This window comes from Epinephelus lanceolatus, chromosome 15 (assembly GCF_041903045.1).
Source record: "Epinephelus lanceolatus isolate andai-2023 chromosome 15, ASM4190304v1, whole genome shotgun sequence".
NCBI lineage: Eukaryota > Metazoa > Chordata > Actinopteri > Perciformes > Serranidae > Epinephelus > Epinephelus lanceolatus.
Window position 1 is genome coordinate 1,787,501 of NC_135748.1, and position 22,113 is coordinate 1,809,613.

The following is a 22,113-nucleotide window of genomic DNA, read 5'->3' on the forward strand; positions in this document are numbered from 1 at the left end:
ATTTCAAAAGCCCTCTGGTAGTTGAATGCCTCTGGGACAGGCCCATTTATGGCAACCCAACTGGATCCATGGCGTGCGCGATTCGGCCGAGGCGCAGGTGCCGGAGCTAATCGTGGCCATTCACATCAATGCTGCTCCACCAGAAGCGCCACAGCGCGTCCTAGCCGTGGCTCGGCGCAAGTATGCGCCGGACCGGGTCTATTTTTGACGTACGCCGTGAGATGGCACGTCAACTTGCACAGACCAAATGAGTCAAACAGGAAGTCAGCGCGGGAAAGATGAGAGTATCCGGTCAATTTTCAAAATAAAACACCCATCAAAACTCTGGATCGTATTTCACATTGCTACATCCACATGATGTGACATATAACTACCATGAGCCAAATGAGAAAGAAAGAAAAAGTTTTCATAGCTTACTTCAATGGTGCTGTGTGTTGCCGTGCAGGCTCACGCCAGATTTCCACTGGACGCGTGTCCGTTGCGGAACAGCAGCGCTGGTTATCCACTGTGTGCCCCCCCATCCGTCAATACCCACCGGCTGCGTTTGCTGTGCGGAGTGGTGCAGCTCCGCCAGAAGACATCTCGGTGCACTGCCGTGATTAATATCTCCTCGTCCATGGTGTTAACGGGGTGAAATGACGTCTGAAAACCTCTGACCTGTTGACTTCAGGCCTGCCTCTGCCCATTATGTAGTTTTCAAGGTGTAGTGCAGGGAAATATGATCCGCGTGAACACTGTGTATTTTGTTTTGAAAATTAACCGGATGTTTTATCGTGTTTCTGTGCATGACTTCCTGCCCTGCACGACCTGCTCTGTGCTGAATTGCTGCGTTGTGCTCCGGCATCCGGCAAAAATAGAAGTCCTGCGTATCTGTTGCGGAGGGCTCCGGACTGCCGGAGCTGTGACGGAGCCGGAACGCAGCACAGCCGCAGCCGGTGGAAACACGCACATTGACTAGTATTGAATCCTATCGGCTCCACTGCCGTGCCGGAGCGGAGATGCAACCAGCACGCATCTGGTGGAAATAGGCCGTCAGAGTTGTCTTAACCCTTTGGGCCCTAGGCCTTTTTAGGGTATTTTTACTGCCTTTACTTTTTTTTTTTTTTGTTTTAAACTTATTTTTATTGAAATGTTCCTTCAACAATTACAGTGTCAGGGCACAACATACATACATCATCAAACAATTATCCTTATGTCAATGTCCCGATTGTCCAGTGGTGGTGGTGGTGGTGTCCTCTTCTTGTGTTCTATAATCAGTCCATTTTTCCCATTTTTCATTAAATTGTGCCTCTTGTAATCTCAGTTTATGTGTAAGTTTCTCCATTGCAAATATCCCTTCCACAATGCACATCTACTGCTCCCTGGTCGGTGGTTCCACTTTATACCATAATTAGGGTCCGGGCAGCTAGGCTGCCAGGACACTATAGGTAATGGGCACAGTGACGTCACCATGGACGTCGCCGCCATGTTGATAGCTACGGGCAGCAGTAAACAAACGCAGTAGTTGAGTCGCATCGAGTGGAGAAAGCGAGGGAAAAGATGTTAAGATGCCAGAAAGGAAAGGGAATTTACCGGGATACATTGAACCACGAAGCCAGGGACCGGTATAGGGAGAAAATGAACGCTATAAATGGTTTGGACCTAGCCTTGGACCAAAACGTCTTGAAAACGAACCCTGTTTTTCGTTTGGGGGTTCCTGGTCTAGACCGATTCACGTCTCCATAAACGTTCAAATCAAACATGTAATGTACTGACCTCATAGGCACCGATGTTAGGAAGGTGTACGGGGGGTTGCCGTGTGTTTGTATATCTGTTATTGTTCAATAAACATGCATATTTTATCTCAGATGTAAGCCTCTTACTACCAATGTGCAATACACCTCCCAACTGCTATAGTGGCGCTGTGGTGCAGTAGAAAGCCGGTGCACTCATTCATTGCAGGACGAAGAAGGGGTGAAGAAAATTTCAGACATCCGAGATAAAAATGCATGTCCAAGCTTAACATCTTAATCAAGGTGCACAGGAATATGTTCTATTTATACATGTACAAATAAATGCAACATAACCATAAGGCAAAACACAGGGGAAAAGCTTTGCTTTTAAAATAATCACTAAATGGCTGCCAGATTTCGTAAAATTTGTTTTCTTGACTTTTCAGCAAGAACCTTATTTTTTCTAAGTCTATATGCTTCATGACATCTGTCAAAAGATTTGAAAAAGTTGGGAGTGTTTTTTTGTTTCCAATTAAGCAATATCAATCTTCGTGCGAGTAGGCTGACAAATTATACCATTCTATGGTCCATATTATTTTTCAATATACTCAGGTCAATAATTCCGAGAACTGACACTAGAGGTTCTGCACCAATTGGTCTTTGCAAAATATTTGATAGCGTCTGAAAGATACTGTGCCAATAATTTGATAACTTTGGGCAGCTCCAAAACATATGCCCCAATGATGCTGGTGTAAGTCCACATCTGTCACAGGAGGGATCTATTGATACTTTGTGGAGTTTTTGTTTTGACCGGTGTATGCGATGTATTATTTTGAATTGCAGGAGGCCGTGTCTTGCACATATTGAAGAGCTGTGAATTTGTGCCAGAGCTGTCTGCCATTGTTCTTCTGTGATCTCCCCTCCTAGATCATCTTGCCAGGCTGATCTTAGATGGTCCATAGTATCCATAGATATTAGATTTGAGAGTTTTTCATAAATATAGGATATTCCTCCCTTCTTATGAGGATCTAGTATAAGTATCAATTCCATTATGGACCGATTAGGAGAATTTGGGTATGATGAATTATCCTTCATAACAAAACTGCGTACCTGTAAATATTTATAGAACTGAGACCTCGGAATGTTAGATTTACTCTGTACCTGTTCAAATGTTGGAAAAGTTTGGTCTATAAACAAATCTGAGAAGCTGTGAATTCCTTTTTCAAACCAGTCATTAAATATAGTATTTGTAAATGAGGGTGCAAAAGCATGGTTTTCTATAAGAGGACTTTTAAGTGAACCAGATTGCCACCCTTAAAATTTTCGAACCTGGGACCAGATCTTGAGTGATTCAGGGTCAACGGTGGGCGGAGTGGAAAACAGTATGGCTATGAGGGAAGAGGGGTAACAGCAGATCTTCTCTATGCTCAACCATTGCAGAGGATTTTTTTTGTAGTCAGAAAGCCATCATTTTGACGTTGCACGCCCAATAATAAAGTTTAAAGTTTGGCAGTCCCATACCTCCTACTGATTCCGGCCTCTGTAAGAAAATCCTCCTTAGTCTTGTTTTTTTCTTGTTCCAAATAAACTCTGAGACTATTTTATCTATGTTTTGAAAAAAAAAAAAAAAGATTTTTGATACAGACGGGAATACACTGAAATAGAAAGGGAAAGACGGTCATCTTAATCATGTTAATTCGGCCTGCTAATGTTATTCCCAAATATTTAAATTGATTTGAGACCTTAAAGGGCAAATTATCAAAAATTTGTTGTTCTTTTGGAGTTTTAATTGGGAATAATATGCTTTTATTAATATTGATGTTATATCCTGATATTTGTCCAGATTTATTCAAAATTGAAAATACTGCAGGGATTGATTTAAAGGGGTCAGAGATATATATTAATAAATCATCTGCAAATAATGAGGTATTGTATTCGGCACCTCCTCTAAAGATCCTACTGTATTCAACTGACAAACGCAAAGAGATCGCAAGAGGTTGGCTTGCCAGCGAAAAGAGGAGAGGGGATAGTGGCCATCCCTGTCTAGTGGATCTTGTTAGTGTAAAGTACTCAGATTTAATCTTATTTGTCTGCACTGAGGCCATCGGAGATGCATACAGGAGCGTAATCCATGACACAAACTTGGAAACGAACCCAAACCTTGACAGGGCCGAGAAGAGGAAATCCCACTCAACCCTGTCAAAGGCCTCCTCTGCGTCCAGGGATATCAGTATTTTAGAAAGTGAGTTAGGGTTCGATGTATAAATAATATTGAACAGTCTGCGGATGTTATGAGTCATTTGTCTGTTCTTGATTATACCAGTTTGATCCTCATGTATTATTGTTGGAAGTACGTGTTCTAATCTTATTGCCAATATGTTCGCTAAAATTTTGGTGTCTACATTCAGTTAGTCTTGCCACCAGACAATCAGAGATCTCCACCTTCTGATAGTCTGGGGACACTCCTTTCTAAAGTGTGTTTAACACACCGGCGAAAACGGCCAGGAACAAAGCAACGCCTCTTGCGTTTTTGAAAAGGACACGCCCTCCCAGAAATGTGCGCTCCCCCTTTTCTCATCCGCAAGGAAACAAACACACAGAGAGCTTGAAAATGGATGCCGAGAGATTTAACTCTGTTTTATCAAACGTGTGCTCAGTCCACAAAATTGTGGAAATGAAGGACTTACAGCGACTTGAGCCATTTTGTACCGCTACACGTGTTTCTAGTCGGACTATGTTTACGAGCACAAGAGTTCAGCGAGCCACCAAAGGACCGCCCTGCGGATTTACTATTCTATTTACTATTATACTGTTCTGCAACGTAGGGAGTTTTTTTAAACTCTGAAATTGTATCCGCCCATCTAAACACAAAATCAGGGAGAAAGTTATCAGTCTTTAGTTAAGCAAAGCGTCTAAAGACTGACTTGTGAGTCTAACATTCAGTAGACTCACTGGTCTGTATGATGCAGTTTCAAGCGGATCTTTCCCTTTTTTGTGTATTAAAGAAATTGTTGCCTGATAAAATGTTGCTGGAAGAGATCCCCTTTCTGCTGACTCATTGAAGACTTTGAGAAGAAGTGGTGCTATCTCCGCTGTGAAAGTCTTATAAAATTCAGCGGTATACCTATCAGGGTCTGGCGCTTTTGAACTTTGTAAACTGCGTATTGCTAAGGTAACTTCCTCCAAAGTTATAGGCTTCTCCAGCACATGCATATCCTCCTGACGAATGGAGAGAATATTTAAATTATCAAAGAACTCCTGCATAGTTCTAGAAGTATCTATCACTTCTGTTGTATATAGTTTAGGGTAAAATTGTTTAAATTCTTGATGTATTTCTGATTGGTCCTTTGTTGTATTTCCAGAACTTGTGTGAATTTCAGTTACAAGTCTAGATGCCTCATTCAGCCTTATCTGATGAGCCAATTGTCTTCCAATTTTCTCTCCGTGTTCATAGTATCTGTGTCTGGAACGATTTATTAATTTGGTTGTTTCGGATGTGGAGAGGAGATTAAACTCGGTTTGCAGACGTCCTTTTAGAGAGCAGTTCAGGATTAGGAGATCTTGCATACTGTTTATCCAATTCAGCAATTTGTTCTGTTATAGCTTTTCTTCTCACATTTTGTGTCCTGGTCAATTGAGCTGAGTATGAGATAATTTGTCCTCGAACATATGCTTTCAGGGCCTCCCATAATGTACCTTTAGAAACATCTGGGGTCTCATTAATTTGCATGTATAAAGCTATTTGAGATCTGATAAATTCTGTGTGGGTTTCACTGGCTAGCAAGCCGTTATCCATACACCATGTTTTGGATGGATGCCTACAGGGAAAGTTTAGTTGTAGTTTTAGAGGGGCGTGATCTGACAAAACAATAGCTTCATAATCTATATATTTTACAGCTGATAGAAGTTTTGAGTCTATAAAAAAATAATAAATATATAATAAATATAATAAAATCAATCCTGGAAAAGGACTTCAATTCAATCAATCAATCAATTTTATTTATAAAGCCCAATATCACAAATCACAATTAGCCTCACAGGGCTTTACAGCATACGACATCCCTCTGTCCTTATGACCCTCGCAGCGGATAAGGAAAAACTCCCCAAAAAAACCCCTTACCACATACGTGGCTGAGAGAAAAAAAGAGTATCTCCGTCGGTTTTGGTGCTTATATCTCCATGCATCTATCATATTAGTTGACTTCAAAAAAATTGTGCAGCGTTCTAGCCGATTTAGATAAAGAGTGTTGTTTGCTCGATGATCTGTCCAGCACTGATCCATCACAAATTTTAAGTCACCTGTTAGAAGCAGGTTATGAGTATGAAGATTGGGTAGGGAAGCAAGTACTGATGTCATAAATTCCCCATCATCAAAGTTAGGGGCATAAATGTTTGCCAGAGTTATTGGGGTGTTGTACAATTCCCCTGTTACTATGACATACCTTCCATTCGAGTAAGCTATTACGTATGATGCAGTGAAGGGGACATTTTTATTTATTATAATAGCAGTCCCTCGTGACTTTGAGTTAAACCTAGAATGAAACGCATGTCCAACCCAATTTGTATGTAATTGTTTATGTGCATGGTTTTTGAGGTTTTCTTGCAAAAAGATTACCTCAGCCCTCAATCTCTGCAGATGAACAAGTACATTACCCTGTTTCACAGTTCCCTTTAATCCTCTGCAATTCCATATGACAAATCTCACCACACTCTCCTCCGCACTCACTAATGATCTCTTTGGGTTTCTATCCATAGTCTAATTGGAAAAGGTACAATGGTAGCATGAATATTCCTGCATCCTGGCTGAGGAAAAAGGAGAAATAAATAAATAAATAAAATCAAAATAAAAAAATAAGAAGGGAAGAGGGGGGTTACACAAAAAACATGTACATGTAATAACTTTTAATCATTTTCATCACCTAACTTATTGAACTTAACAACTACCCACCCCACCCCCACCACTTCCCAAACAAGTGGTGGGAGAAAAATAAGCATCTCAAAGTCCAAAGGCAACTTGCCATTCCACACACCTCAGATGAGGGGGGAAAAAGTAGAAAATTAAAAAGAGCAGACTTGGTCTCACGGCTCCATCTAAATATATTTCAATTTTGAACCTTTCAATTGTAAATTGTTGTAGTTAACATAAAACAGGGGAACTTAATGATGGCAACATAGATAGTCCTGATAGTAAGATGACAAATTTATCTCACAAAAATCAAGATGGCTTATCAGCTGTACTGTGTGTATGTATTGCCTTCTTCACTAATTTGAATAAGAAATAAACATTCAGAGTATACAATTCCAAAAGTCTATATCTAAATGGAGAGCAGAAACAGAGATATACAATATTGACAGGAAGAAAAAAGTGTTTACAGTTACAAAAATTGTTACTTTGGTTAGTTAAATTATTTTCAAATTTTAAGCCATCCCATTATAATAACTGCTCTCTGACAGCAAAAAAACAAAAGAAAGAAAAAAGATTACATTATATAAAGAAAAGTATATCAAACCCCAAACATTACGACTACTTACGTTTATGGGGATCAGTCCACTTTGGCAATCTTCTGGTTGTAGAAGTCTTCAGCGGCTTTCGGGGAATCAAAGGTGTGTCTCATCCTGTCCATGGTAATGACGAGCTTGGCAGGGAAGAATAAGCTGCACTCGACGCTGGCCTCTCGGAGTTTTCTATTTACCGCGGGGAAGAAATCAGTGAGGAATCTGATCATATCGCCGCCTTCGGCTCCCTCTTTAATGCCAATCAGCCGTAGATTTTTTCTTCTGCTTCTATTTTCGAGATCCTGATATTTGTCTTGCAGTGTCTTATACTCTTTATTGATTAGTTCGTGTGTCTTTTCCAGAACGGTGACTCTGTCTATCGTTTCGCCGAGCACGGTTTCCACCTCGTCACATTTATCAGCTAGTCTCTGCCTGAGCCGAGCGAAGTCGGGCTAACTCGCCGGCTAGCTCATCCCGTATGGACAGTATGTCGTCTTTAGTTTCTTCGCAGAGAGAGACAATATCCTTCTTTATCTCTTTAAATGATGAGGCGATTTCAGCTTTAATCTGAACCAGTACCTCTTCCCTGGATGTTTGTAGTTCCTCTCTCAGCATCCCCAGGGAGAGTGTGATGTCAGGTGTTTCCCCATGTGTGTTCACCACTGCGCTGTTGGCCATCTTTAGGCTGCTCCGAGTGAATAGAGTAATCGTTCTTTGTGTTTGCGTCTTTTGCCTTTTCTCTTGACGTGTGTTCTTTTTCATGTCAGGAGTTTAACGCGGGGTGGTTGACATTTAGATCGTGTCCCCTTCTACCGGTTTTGAAGGTTCAAACTCACTTATTATTTTTATGTCGGAGCTCCTCTCCTCCGCAATCTACTCCATCATGCGGAAACCGGATGTCTTTACCTCTTTTTTTAATATTATTTAGGCCATTAATAGTCAACGACACCACCATTATATCATTATGTTGCATTGTTTATATCCCTTGAAATTAGGGGTGTAACGATTCATTTTTACAACGATTCAATTCATATCATTTTCCATGGTTCCGATTCGATTCAAGAACGATATTTGGCTCATCTAGAACGATACGATTCGATTCAATTCAACGGCTAGAAATCGATTCAGTAACTTTTTTTGTTTTGCCAAAAACTGAACCAGTGTGACTGTGAAATACATACCTGAATACTGTGGACAGTGCAGGGGAGTTTTTTCTTGAAAGAGAATCAGGGATTAATTAATTTTGGATATAAATAAGTAAACACAACGATTAATGGCAAAAACATTCACCCTTTATTAAATACTATAATTATCACAAGTTCAGAACCTGCTGATCAAAAGACAAAAAAAGTGTGATCAACATTCCTCCAGGCTGAATTACAGCTGAACAGTAGGTTTCCCTGGTACTTCTCTTGTGATTTTCAATCAGTATAAGAGGAGTACAATAATACACAAAAATAAAGTGCAACCTATTAGGTTGAATGGACAGTAGGTTTCCCTGCTACTTATGTCATTTTACTCAGTATAAAAGGAGTACAATAATATACAAAAATAAAGTGCAACCTTACCTATCAGGTTGAATGGACAGTAGTTTTCCCTGCTTCTTCTCTGTCATTTTACTCAGTCAGAACACATTTGACAGACAGCCACCGACTTGTCCAGAACACCTCCTTTTTTGCAGAAACCAAAGTGTTTCCACACACTCAACTTCAAATTCGGCTTGAAAATCTCCAGCTCGTCCGCCTCCTCTTTGCTGTTAGCCATGCTTCGTTTTGTTTTGAGTCGGCACTACTGGCACATGCCGATGACGTCACACTCAGGGAGAGTGAAGCGAATCGAGCAACTTTACGAGTAGAAGTGATAAAAATACATGTATATAATGTTGTCGTGCTTAAATACAACACACAAATGCTTAGTAATCGATATAATCGATTTTTGACCTTGTAAATCGACTTCACAGCGATATCGTCATCAGTGAGGGACAACTTGCCAAGGCTCTATCGATGCAGTTAGATTGTAGGAAAATAAATCGATGCATCGATGTAATCGATGAATCTTTACACCCCTGCTTGAAATAGTTCTTAGCCCCTCCACTGTAATATTTTCAACCAACATTTTCCCATGAACAAAGTATGAACAAACACAGAAACTGAACTCCCCTGTAAAAAAGGGCCTTGTTCCCATTGGCCCGTCTCCCTGTTGGTGGGAGTGAGGGATGACCTTTTGTATGAGCCATCTAGCCATCTAGTTCTTTTTGGTTTCCTGGGTTTTCTGGACTCCGGACAAGGACTAACGATGTATAACTATCTGTGAAATGAATAAATAAAAAAATTTCAAGTAATAATAATGAGTATAATATACATACACATATATATATATATATATATATATATATATATATATATATATATATATATATATATATATATATATATATATATATACACACAGTACAGGCCAAAAGTTTGGACACACCTTCTCATTCAATGCGTTTTCTTTATTTTCATGACTATTTACATTGTAGATTCTCACTGAAGGCATCAAAACTATGAATGAACACATGTGGAGTTATGTACTTAACAAAAAAAGGTGAAATAACCGAAAACATGTTTTATATTCTAGTTTCTTCAAAATAGCCACCCTTTGATCTGATTACTGCTTTGCACACTCTTGGCATTCTCTCCATGAGCTTCAAGAGGTAGTCACCTGAAATGGTTTCCACTTCACAGGTGTGCCTTATCAGGATTAATTAGTGGAATTTCTTGCTTTATCAATGGGGTTGGGACCATCAGTTGTGTTGTGCAGAAGTCAGGTTAATACACAGCCGACAGCCCTATTGGACAACTGTTAAAATTCATATTATGGCAAGAACCAATCAGCTAACTAAAGAAAAACAAGTGGCCATCATTACTTTAAGAAATGAAGGTCAGTCAGTCCGGAAAATTGCAAAAACTTTAAATGTGTCCCCAAGTGGAGTCGCAAAAACCATCAAGCGCTACAACGAAACTGGCACACATGAGGACCGACCCAGGAAAGGAAGACCAAGAGTCACCTCTGCTTCTGAGGATAAGTTCATCCGAGTCACCAGCCTCAGAAATCGCAAGTTAACAGCAGCTCAGATCAGAGACCAGATGAATGCCACACAGAGTTCTAGCAGCAGACCCATCTCTAGAACAACTGTTAAGAGGAGACTGCGCGAATCAGGCCTTCATGGTCAAATAGCTGCTAGGAAACCACTGCTAAGGAGAGGCAACAAGCAGAAGAGATTTGTTTGGGCCAAGAAACACAAGGAATGGACATTAGACCAGTGGAAATCTGTGCTTTGGTCTGATGAGTCCAAATTTGAGATCTTTGGTTCCAACCGCCGTGTCTTTGTGAGATGCAGAAAAGGTGAACGGATGGATTCCACATGCCTGGTTCCCACTGTGAAGTATGGAGGAGGAGGTGTGATGGTGTGGGGGTGTTTTGCTGGTGACACTGTTGGGGATTTATTCAAAATTGAAGGCACACTGAACCAGCATGGCTACCACAGCATCCTGCAGCGACATGCCATCCCATCCGGTTTGCGTTTAGTTGGATGATCATTTATATTTCAACAGGACAATGACCCCAAACACACCTCCAGGCTGTGTAAGGGCTATTTGACCAAGAAGGAGAGTGATGGAGTGCTGCGGCAGATGACCTGGCCTCCACAGTCACCGGACCTGAACCCAATCGAGATGGTTTGGGGTGAGCTGGACCGCAGAGTGAAGGCAAAGGGGCCAACAAGTGCTAAACACCTCTGGGAACTCCTTCAAGACTGTTGGAAAACCATTTCAGGTGACTACCTCTTGAAGCTCATGGAGAGAATGCCAAGAGTGTGCAAAGCAGTAATCAGAGCAAAGGGTGGCTATTTTGAAGAAACTAGAATATAAAACGTGTTTTCAGTTATTTCACCTTTTTTTGTTAAGTACATAACTCCACATGTGTTCATTCATAGTTTTGATGCCTTCAGTGAGAATCTACAATGTAAACAGTCATGAAAATAAAGAAAACGCATTGAATGAGAAGGTGTGTCCAAACTTTTGGCCTGTACTGTGTATATATATATATATATATATATATATATATATATATATATATATGTGTGTGTATATATATATATATATATATATATGTGTGTATATATATATATATATATATATACACACAGTGGTGGAAAAAAGTTTTCGGACACCCTTAAAATTTTACACAATCTCAAATATTATCATGAAATATTTGTGGAAAAATCTTTTTTGTGTTTCAAAAGGTGTGGCTGCATTAGACAGATACAAACAAATACAAATTATATTTTTTGTTTATTGTTTACAAGAAAAACTAACAAAACTAAATTCTTGACAGTTTCAATATGTCAGTTCTCAACATTGTCGGTATCAAAGTCAACAAATAACAGAGAATGTGTTCAAAACTGAACAAAAAATAAATAAACCATCACATCATCAAATTAATATTTAGTAGTCCTGCCATTGGCACGTAGTAGAGCTCTAATCCTGGCTGGCATGTTCCCCACGAGCCTTTCACACTGTTGAGGGGTAATCTTGTCCCATTCTTCTTGAATTACTGCTTTTAATTCTTCTAAATTCTTTGGTTTATGCTTTGAAACAGACCTTTTGATAACCCACCACAGATTTTCAATGGGGCTCATGTCCGGGGATTGAGCTGGCCACTCTAAGACCTGGATACTGTGCTCCTGTAGCCAAGTTCTACTGGCCTTGGATGTGTGGCAAGGGGCATTATCTTGTTGAAACATCCAGTTTTTACCTCGACGGAACAGTGCATGCGCAGAAGGGAGCATGTGGGTTTCGAGAATGGTACAATACTTGGTAGAGTTCAATGTGCCATCACAGACAGTGAGATGACCAACACCGGCAGCACTCATGCATCCCCAAACCATGATACTGCCTCCACCATGCTTGACAGTAGGTACTGTACATACTGGAGATAATGCTTCGCCTGGCCTTCTGCGTACCCTCACATTAGTAGGAGGAAGATAAAGCTGGAAACTGGACTCATCTGACCACAAAATCTTCTTCCAATTCTTGGCTGTCCAGTTCTTGTGTACCTGGGCTCAACAACGCCGGGCTAACCTCTGTCTCTCATTGATCAGGGGCTTCTTGATAGCCTTGTAGGACCTTAAGCCATGATCTAAAAGTCAGCCATGTACAGTGCAGGTGGAACACTGGACACCAGTTTGGTTTGACCACTGCTGCTGAAGCTCCTGTGATGTCATTCGGCGGTTTTGCCTGCACATGCGGATCAGGATGCGGTCATTTCTTGCTGAAGAAACCCTTGGACGCCCAGATCTTGGTTTGTCTTCCAAGCTGTTGGTTCGTCTGTATTTCTGCAGAGTGTATCCAACTGCTGAAGGACTGCATCTGCACTTCCTGGCTATCTGGCGGCAGCTGTACCCTTCCTGGCTGAGAATATTTATCTTCAGGCGTGTTTCCTGCATTAGGTTCCTTGTTTTAGCCATTTTTGTGTCTGAAGAACTTTCAAATGTGCTGGCTTTATGTAGACGCGAAGCTTGGCAACAAAAATTGTGTCTTTTAATAAAAAGAACGACCTTCATCACTGGTACCAAAATGACCCAATACTCAAAATTTCTTATGTATTTTTATGGAACCAATCAATTTTAAGTTTTAATGGCTTTTTTAGGATTTATTTAGTATTTTGGCTGTGACTGTACTAAAAGAAATTGCACTTGAAGACCTAAGAGTGATTCTTAATGCAATATTTCACAAATGCATGGGGTGTCCAAAAACTTTTTTCCACCACTGTATATATATATATATATATATATATATATATATATGTATATATATATATATATATATATGTGTGTGTGTGTATATATGTGTGTGTGTATATATGTGTGTGTGTATATATATGTGTGTGTATATATATATATATATATATATATATATATATATATATATATATATATATATATACGTATATATATATACGTATATATATGTACGTATATATATATGTACGTATATATATATATATATATATATATATATATACATATATATACACAGGTCCTCCTCAACATGATGCAGAAACAGACTAAAAGAGAGCTATCAATGCACAGAAGCATAATAAGTGACATTAACAGTATCTAATAACACACACTATCTCTCGACCTGCATCTCCCTCTCCCCTCTCCTCCACACACACACATGCACACACCTCACCTCCTGATGCTTTCCTTATAGGTCAGTTACACAGGATATAGTTTTATACAGTCCATGGCAGCAACAGTCATGTTTACAACAACAAAGTCACTATTTAAAACCCAATAATATCTCACTGGAATATAAATATTCCTCCTGACATCACAATACTGAGTGAAGAAAGTCACGTTATCTCAGCATGAATCAGTCATTCATCCTGCTCTCTGTCCCTCCTCTACTGAGGAGACTCACTGTCTGCAGGTCGGCTGTCTCAGGTACATCTTCAGATAAAGTGTTAGCCTACATACAGACAGCTTTCATTAGGGATGTCCCGATCCGATATTCGGATCGGTACCGGCCGCCGATATTAGCAAAAAACGGGCATCGGCACCTGATCGGACTGCATGGAAAAATGCCGATCCATGAACTCCGATCCAGTTTTTCATAGAATCCTTGCCAGGTTTTCCGGCCAGCCCGGCGCTCCGCGATTCAAGCAGTCCATTCCAGTGATCCGCTCCAGCTCTTACTATCAGTCCACCAGGCCAGCATGCAGACGGCAGATACACAGAGGGTAGGAAGAGTAGCGGTCAATTTAGTTAACTGACTATTTGTTTTCTGCTCTGGTTTTTTGAAAGTGATATTTTTATTTGGTTTACACTCTTACTGTTTAAGTAAAAAGCACTGATGGCATTGTTTTGGGCACAATTAGTGAAATTGGAGCCATGGATGGACTACAAAAACACTACTAAAATAACTGAAAAGGAAAGGCTGCATTGTTTGTTAAATGCCAACAATGTCTTGTGGTGTTAATCTTTTTTTTATTTATTACAGGAGCAAAGCACAAGTGTGTGGAGTCTTGCTGCTATTTTAATTTCATTGTTAGACATTTTAAAGATTTCTTGTGTTGATTCATTTTCTATTTATTAAGGGGCCAAAGCAGCCAAAGCAAACCAGCTATATTTTTTATTTAATGTTAATGTTCAAGTTTAACATTTGTTTATTTAACCCTGTTAACAATAAACAGGTCAGTTTCTCATACCAACTGTTGTGGATCATTCTAACTAACCAGATTAAGTAGTTGTTCTTTGCTTGATCAAACCTTTTCTAACATGACTGACAACAAAATAAGTGAATATGTATAATATGTGCTTGGATCAGATCGGTATCGGCCAAAACTCAAGGCTGTAATATCGGTATCGGATCGGAAGTGAAAAAGCTGGATCGGGACATCCCTAGCTTTCATTTTAGTTTGTCTTTAACACTGCTGTTAGCACCACGAGCGCGATGTGCTTGTGTCGACCGCGATCATAAATCATAATAGCGGTGAATGAGAGACTGCGGACAGAGCAGATTGAAATATGGCTTTCTACATGCTGATCACATGTATTGATAAAGTATTGGCTTGGCTGGCAGAGGTTTTATTGCACTTACTCACAGTAACAAGTGTAGCTGTCGTTAACTAGAGTCATCTTGAAATTAATGTTATATTACCTTCATCTGCACCGCGGCCCCACTGCTGCAGAATGAGGATACATGAAACCGAAACTTTAAAAAGTTACGCCGGTAATGGCGGAGCTTACTGTTATTATGGTGTTGATTAAACTTTCCTTGGGTTGTTTAATACCAGGTCTCGGTACCAATCCCTGCCCGGGCGTTTGATGAAGTCTCCTGGTTGGCCGGTGATAGATGGGTGTCAAACTGTCGTTACAGCCCGTTCATGCCAGGCTCGAATCAAACCCACCACTGGTGATGTACGCATTGTCTCATTTGATGTTGCTCAATAAGACTTCAGAATGTCATTGCATTTTTTTCTCAAAAGACGCAGGTGTTGGGATTCACAGGACCACAGATGATTTATCATTTGGTAAAATCATCACTGATTTCAAGGCTTTTTGTCTTCAAACAAAGGCCCCGTTTAGACGACAACGATTTCAACTGAAAACGGTAAACTTTAGTTGCGTTTTGGCCGATCGTTTACACGGCAGTGGCGTTTTGGGTGCCTGAAAATGCAACGAATGGAAAACGGGTTCCAGAATGCAACGTTTTGGAAACGGCAGCGTCTCCGTTGTCATGTAAAAGTGCAATGAGCAGTTCCTCTGAAAACGGAGACTTTTCGCACATGTGCATTACGGTTCCAGTCACTAGGCATGCCGACCGTCACAACAACAATGCTAAGCTCTGTTTGCGCTGCTCACCCTGTTGATTTGAAGTGAAGTGTAGATCTGTTACTGTAGCAACTCCACCTTGTTGTCCATCCAGACAAAGTTATCTGTGCATGCTTTCACTAGTGTGTCTTCTTTGTTTTGGTTTGTAATCACGGCGTTGGAGAGTAAGGCGCTTCAGCGCAGGTGCATGGCGTCATGCCTTGGTGTTGCTTTGCAAATTTACACTGCCACCCATTGGCCTGGCGTGCATACTACAGCTTTTCCAGTAGATTTTGCGGCTCCGTGTGAACGGGGATCATTTCATTAACGTCGTCATATAAACGCATACGTTTTTTAAAACGCAAAGGACAGACTTTTCTGTTTTTACTGAAATTGTTGTCGTATAAACGGCCCCAAAGAGAGTGGCACCCATCTCCACAGGAGGTCTCACCTCACACCTCAATGAGACTCAAGTCCCAAAACTTGATTGAACAAGACCTTTTACAGTGACATGTGACTCTGTGATGTCACAGGCATCGGTACAAGGTCTGCTCCCTCCAAGCTTTCTTTCTCTTCTTGCTCCAGCTGCTGTAGCAGCTGCACCCCTCTTTCCAGCTGGGCCTGGGACAGCAGAGGCCCAAACCCCTGCTCCATAGCCCAAACCACTAAAGGGAGGACAACTGATCACAGACTCTCTGACCTGAAACAGAAAGGTAGAGTTGCGAACACAAGGTTTGCAACCAGCTTTCCAGCAACAAGGAACTAAGTGAGTTAGCACCCAGCGTCTACCTCTGCGAAACCCTGAGCGACCAGCTTCCTCGGAGTTTTATCTTTGGAACAAAGGACCCAACAAAGACTGCACCTGGAACCACCTTCCCAGCCTTCTTCTGCCGGCTAACAAAGCAGTACGCCACTGAGTGACTCTTTCCTCCATCCATTCAAGGATCGGTAATGTAACAACTGGGCATAGCTTATCACAGCTTTACAGGCTAAGCAAGACTGTTTGACTGTTGTATGTGATTTGATGCTGTTTACTGAGTTATTGTTGTGATAGATTGCAGTTAGGTCATTGATTAGTTGGCTTCGCCACAGCAAGTGTTTAGTTTGCTAATACTGTTCACAAACAGATTCTTGCATGCAACTAAACAATCTCTGCACTAATCCAGACCGTTTGCAACACACGTCACATTGACATAGACTCATTAACAAATAGGCTTTCAACAGAGCTACCCCAAACAGGAATTTCAGAGTTCCCACTTCTTTTCCTTTGTCTTTGTCCTGACCACACGGTCAGACAGACACCTCCCCCGGAAACTGAAGCAGCCTTGATTCTGCCATTTTGGTAGTTCTCTGTTGTCAGCCATTTTGTTTGTAGGCCAAACGGCTACTTGATCAATACACCCGCCTTTGTCTTTCTCCTTTCTCTCTCACACACACACACACACACACACACACACACATATACATATACACACCAAGCTTGTATATAGTTAGTTAGAATTTGTGTGTTTTGGTTTGCTTTACTTATTTGTGAATAAATATAATTCTTTGGAATCATACCGGCTGTCTGTTTAATGTTGCACAAGGGTGAATGAATAGTCAAGAACTCCAAAATCCTTCAGGCATTACCGTTAATTTTGGTTGTTGTCATTAATTTAATTATTAATCAAACTCCAAATTAATAGTTTAGCCTATTTTATGAGACTTATTATCTTTAACTGGCTATCATTTTTCCCTTTACGGGAATGGTGCCCCACGAGGTGATTTAATGTTAATTAAGTCACATTATTTAACATAATTATTAATTATTAATAATAATTATTAATTGTTTCCGATAGCCAATTTAACCCCAACATATTTGGTACCTCCGTGTGAAGCCTAGTGTGTTGACCCCAACATTTTTGGTGCCTCCGTGTGAGGTAAATATATGTTGATTCCCAACATATTTGGTGCCACCGTGTGAGGTAAATATATGTTGATTCCCAACATATTTGGTGCCATCGTGTGAGGTAAATATATGTTGATTCCCAACATAGGTGTCAAGCCATGTTGACAGGTAAGAGGAGAAAACTGCAAAATCACCTGGGGCAGTGCGGGCGGGGCATCAAGGCCACTGTGGCCTTAGGGCAGATATTTTTTTCAAGGGCACAGGGCCAAATAGCCCTCGTGGCCCTCGTGAAATTCCTGCCCTGATTACAACATTTCTTATTTCTCACTCTAAATGTTTTCAGATTTAGTTGTAAGTGTACGGTTTAGCTGTAAGATGAGAAAGTTTGTCACCCGGCTGCCATGTTGAAAACAGTCGATTGAAGTACTGAGCACCAGCCGGACCAACTTTCTCATTTTACAGCTGAACAGTACACTGAAATATGTTTCTGAAAACATTTGAGTGACTGGCAGGGACCCTCCTGTTCCCTGGGGAGAGCTCCAACACAGCAGCGCTCAGTATGGGGGCTCATGAGTATCCCCATACATGCCTGATGTCCCTCACCCTGGACAACTCCAGTACGGGCGGTGCGTAGAGGTGAGCCAACTATGTCTAGTTGGCACTGCTCCACCTACAGCTCCAGCTCTGGTTCCTTTCCCACTAGAGAGGTGACATTCCACATCTCTAGAGCCAGTCTGCAATGCTAGGGGTCAACACACCTGGGGCCCCGCCCCTGCCTGCTGCACCTGACCTCAGTGTCTGTCCCTGTGGGTGGTGATCCCACAGGGCGGCAGCTCCATGTAATTTCTATGAGCCCAGTCACAAGATGCTTGCCAGCCAGCCCCCCTCCTAGGTCTGGCTCCTGAAGGGGGACCCTGTTTCTCTATTCCAGACTAGGTACTCAAGTTCTGTTGTAGCAGTGTCATCAGAGTTTATGTTTATGTAAATTTCAATTTCATGCCTTTTTTTTTTTTTTTACTAAGTTAAGTATATAGTTTTTTGTTTGTTTGTTTTTCTTATTTTTTGGTAATTATTATTTATCCTTTTGCTTTTTTTTAATCTTTGCATCCATCCATCAATCCATCCAGTCATCCATCCAGTCATCCAGTCATACAATCTCTGGCCAGTTGTAGGCAGTGGAACAAAGTTTAAACACAACATTTACATATTTTCATTTGATAAAGTGCATATTAGGAACTTTTTTAGCAAGCTGTTGCTTTTTACAAATAATCAGATACAGATCAAGAATTTGTTAGTTAGTGAGCTTCAGAGGTGTTGGCTGAGCAGCCCCTACTCCAATTCCGTACTTTACACACAGACATAAAAGTGGTATCAATGTGTTTTCATTCAGCTTGCGCTCAGCAATATACAGTATTGTTACGAGTCATGACAGCCAATATTGCCATCTATCATTTATGTTTCTTTTGAACTAAAAATAAACTTTTGTGCTTATTGTCATAAATTTCACTCGTACTCGTACTCGTACTCGTACTCGTCGTCCTCCGCTTATCTGGGTCCGGGTCGCAGGGGTAGCAGCCTCAGCAAAGAAGCCCAGACAGTCCTCTCCCCAGCCACTTCCATCAGCTCTTCCGAGGGAACCCTGAGGCGTTCCCAGGCCAGCCGGGCGATGTAATCCCTCCAGCGTGTCCTGGGGCGGCCCCGAGGTCTCCTCCCGGTTGGACATGCCCGAAACACCTCCCAAGGGAGGCACCCAGAAGGCATCCTTACCAGATGCCCGAACCACCTCAACTGGCTCCTCTCGATGTGGAGGAGCAGCGGCTCTACTTCGAGTCCCTCCCGGATGTCCGAGCTCCTCACCCTATCTCTAAGGCTGAGCCCAGCCAACTTGCGGAGGAAACTCATTTTGGCCGCTTGTACTCGTGATCTCGTTCTTTCGGTCACTACCCAGGACCTCCCCCCCCCCGACCTGGAATGGGCAATCCACCCTTTTCCGGCTGAGCACCATGGCCTCAGACTTGGAGGTGCTGATTCTCATCCCAGCCGCTTCACACTCGGCTGCGAACCGTCCCAGCAAGAGCTGGAGGTCACTGTTCGATGGAGCTAGGAGGACCACGTCATCCGCAAAAAGCAGGGACGAGATCCTCCCGTCACCGAACCTGACATCCTCCACCACTCGGCTGCGCCTAGAAATTCTGTCCATGAAAGTTATGAACAGAACCGGTGACGAAGGGCAGCCCTGGCGGAGTCCAACTCTCACCAGCAACAGGTCCGACAATTTGTAATCAACTGTATGATCATGTGAGAGCCAAATAACCAACAGGATATCAGTATAGTAAAATCAGAATGTCAGCTTTATCACATCTTTATCGCATCTTCTTTTCATGTACCAACAGCTGAAAAACAGCTTATTCTCTTCCTTATCGACTCTTTTTGTATTGTATTTGTATTGGATTGTATTTACCTTCTTCTGACTCTTTTTCCCCTCCTTCCATTTCATTTCCCCCCCTCCTTCTTCTTATTATGCATTCCACTGGACTCTCTTCCTCTCCCTTCTCTCTCTCCTGCTTAAGCTCAGAACAGTTTCCAAATGGCTCTGGTAGGGGGCTGACTGTGACTGTGACTGTGGCTTTAAGTGGAGAAACCATTGCTATCAACAGACACACACTGTCCAACACACACACAGACTCACATCCTGTTTCAAGCCAAAATTGATGAGGCAGATTTATGACGGCTGCTGGCCACAACAAATTAAGTTGACAGTGATGTATGTGAGGGGGCCAGTGTCTCACTGCACTATCAGACCACACACACACATACATGGCACACAGCAGTGGCCCCCTACTCCCAGACCTTCTTGTTAGGCGTCCCTGTCAGGCAGCCCCCCTCCAGCATACCTACATAATAAAATTCCTCATTCTGATTTGTGTTTTTTCCTTCCCTCTCCCTATTTCCTCTCGTCCACCTTCTTCCCTCCATCCCCAGACTCATCCCGCCGCCAGCAAATTGCCCTTGAAGGACAACTTCACATTTGATGACTACAGGTCAGTGTGTTTGTGTGTGTATAAGTGTGTGCAGAATGGGCCTGTTTTTAGATTCTCATGTCATCTTTTACATGTTAATGTGTGTCATTCCTATATCATGTTTCTGTTCCTGAGAATAATTCTGGCTGCCATCATTCCTATAGTTAGTAATAACAGTGCCATAAACAGGAGAAGTCAGATGACCAAACGGGTTATAAAAAAATGGAGGTTAGTCAAACTTATTTGGAAGACAAACAGAAGGTAAATAGTACAAATTATTAGAAATTATTAGCTAAACTGTCTGTTGTAAACATCACAATTTCCATTTGGCTTATTGGTTCAGGTTGGACTTGAACTTACTGTACTTGATGTAAGTGTGTGCACTCACTTTTCCTATGCAGTGAGGGATTTCCACTGACATATCCAGCATGTAGTTTTACTTCAAAATAAGTGTTATAATAAGCAATGAGAATCTTTGTGAATCTCACAGTTCGATTTTGATTCCCTATGTTATGATTCAGTATGACTCTGTCAACAATAGCCGTGGCCGGAGGCATTATGTTTTTGGGTTGTCCGTCCCACCGTCCCATTCTTGTGAACTCAAGATCTCTATGAGAATGCCCTGAGGGAATACTTTCAAATTTTGCACAAACGTCCACTTGAACACAACGATGAACTGATTACATTTTGGTCACACTGTGACCTCATATATCTTATTCTTGTGAGCACGATATATCTTATTCTTGTGAGCACAATATCTCAAGAACACCTTAAGGGAATTTCTTCAAATTTTACACAAACATTCACTTGGACTTAACGATGAACTGATTTAGATTCTGGTGGTCAAAGGTCACTATGACCTTGCATCCGTCTCATTATTATGAATGTGATATCTCAAGAGCACCTTAAAGGAATTTCTTCAAATAACAAACATCCACTTTAAGTCAAGAATGAACTCATCAGAATTTGGTGGTCAAATGTTACTGTGACTTTGTCTCTCATTTGTGAATGCAATATCTCAAATTTGACACAAATGTCCACTTGGACGCAGCAGTGAATTGATAAGATTTTGGTGGTCATAGGTCAGTGTAACCTTGCATCCATCTTGTTCTCATGAATGTGATATCTCAAGAACACCTTGTGGTAACTTCTTCAAATTTGACACAAATGCCCACTTGGACTTAAGAATGAACTGATTACAATTTGGCGGTTTAAGGTCAAAGATCAAGGTCCCTGTGACCTTACAAAACATGTTTTTGGCCATAACTCATGTTTTCTTACGCCACTTACAACAAAATTTCACAGAAATGTCTAATAGGATAAAATAAAATCTAACAGTGATGACATTTTATGTACAAAAGGTCGAAGGACAACTTCACTATGACAACAGAATGTTCTGCAAAAACACTTTCCTTGCCATTATTCAGTGTCATATCTCAGGAACAGAAGGGGAGACATTTGGTCGGATACTGAATTGGTGACATTAACCTTGAAACTGTGCTGATTGCATAGACCTTCTGTGCTATCAGGGTTCATGGAGGCATACTTGTGCGAGGCAATAATTGTTTTTTTAGAATTGATTTTTGATTCTGTAATCAGACAATGGCACACTGTCCTCGAGCACTGCACAAAATA

General features: G+C 41.3%; 1 protein-coding gene across 1 annotated transcript in view; it reads left to right on the forward strand.

The window, feature by feature from the left end:
• setd3 (SET domain containing 3, actin histidine methyltransferase) overlaps positions 1–22,113 on the forward strand; it is a 109,687-nt gene that overhangs the window by 69,374 nt on the left and 18,200 nt on the right. Inside the window, exon 7 of the mRNA XM_033642720.2 lies at positions 20,441–20,499. Within this exon, the coding sequence (XP_033498611.2) occupies positions 20,441–20,499 (59 nt within the window). The remainder of the gene's footprint in view (positions 1–20,440; positions 20,500–22,113) is intronic.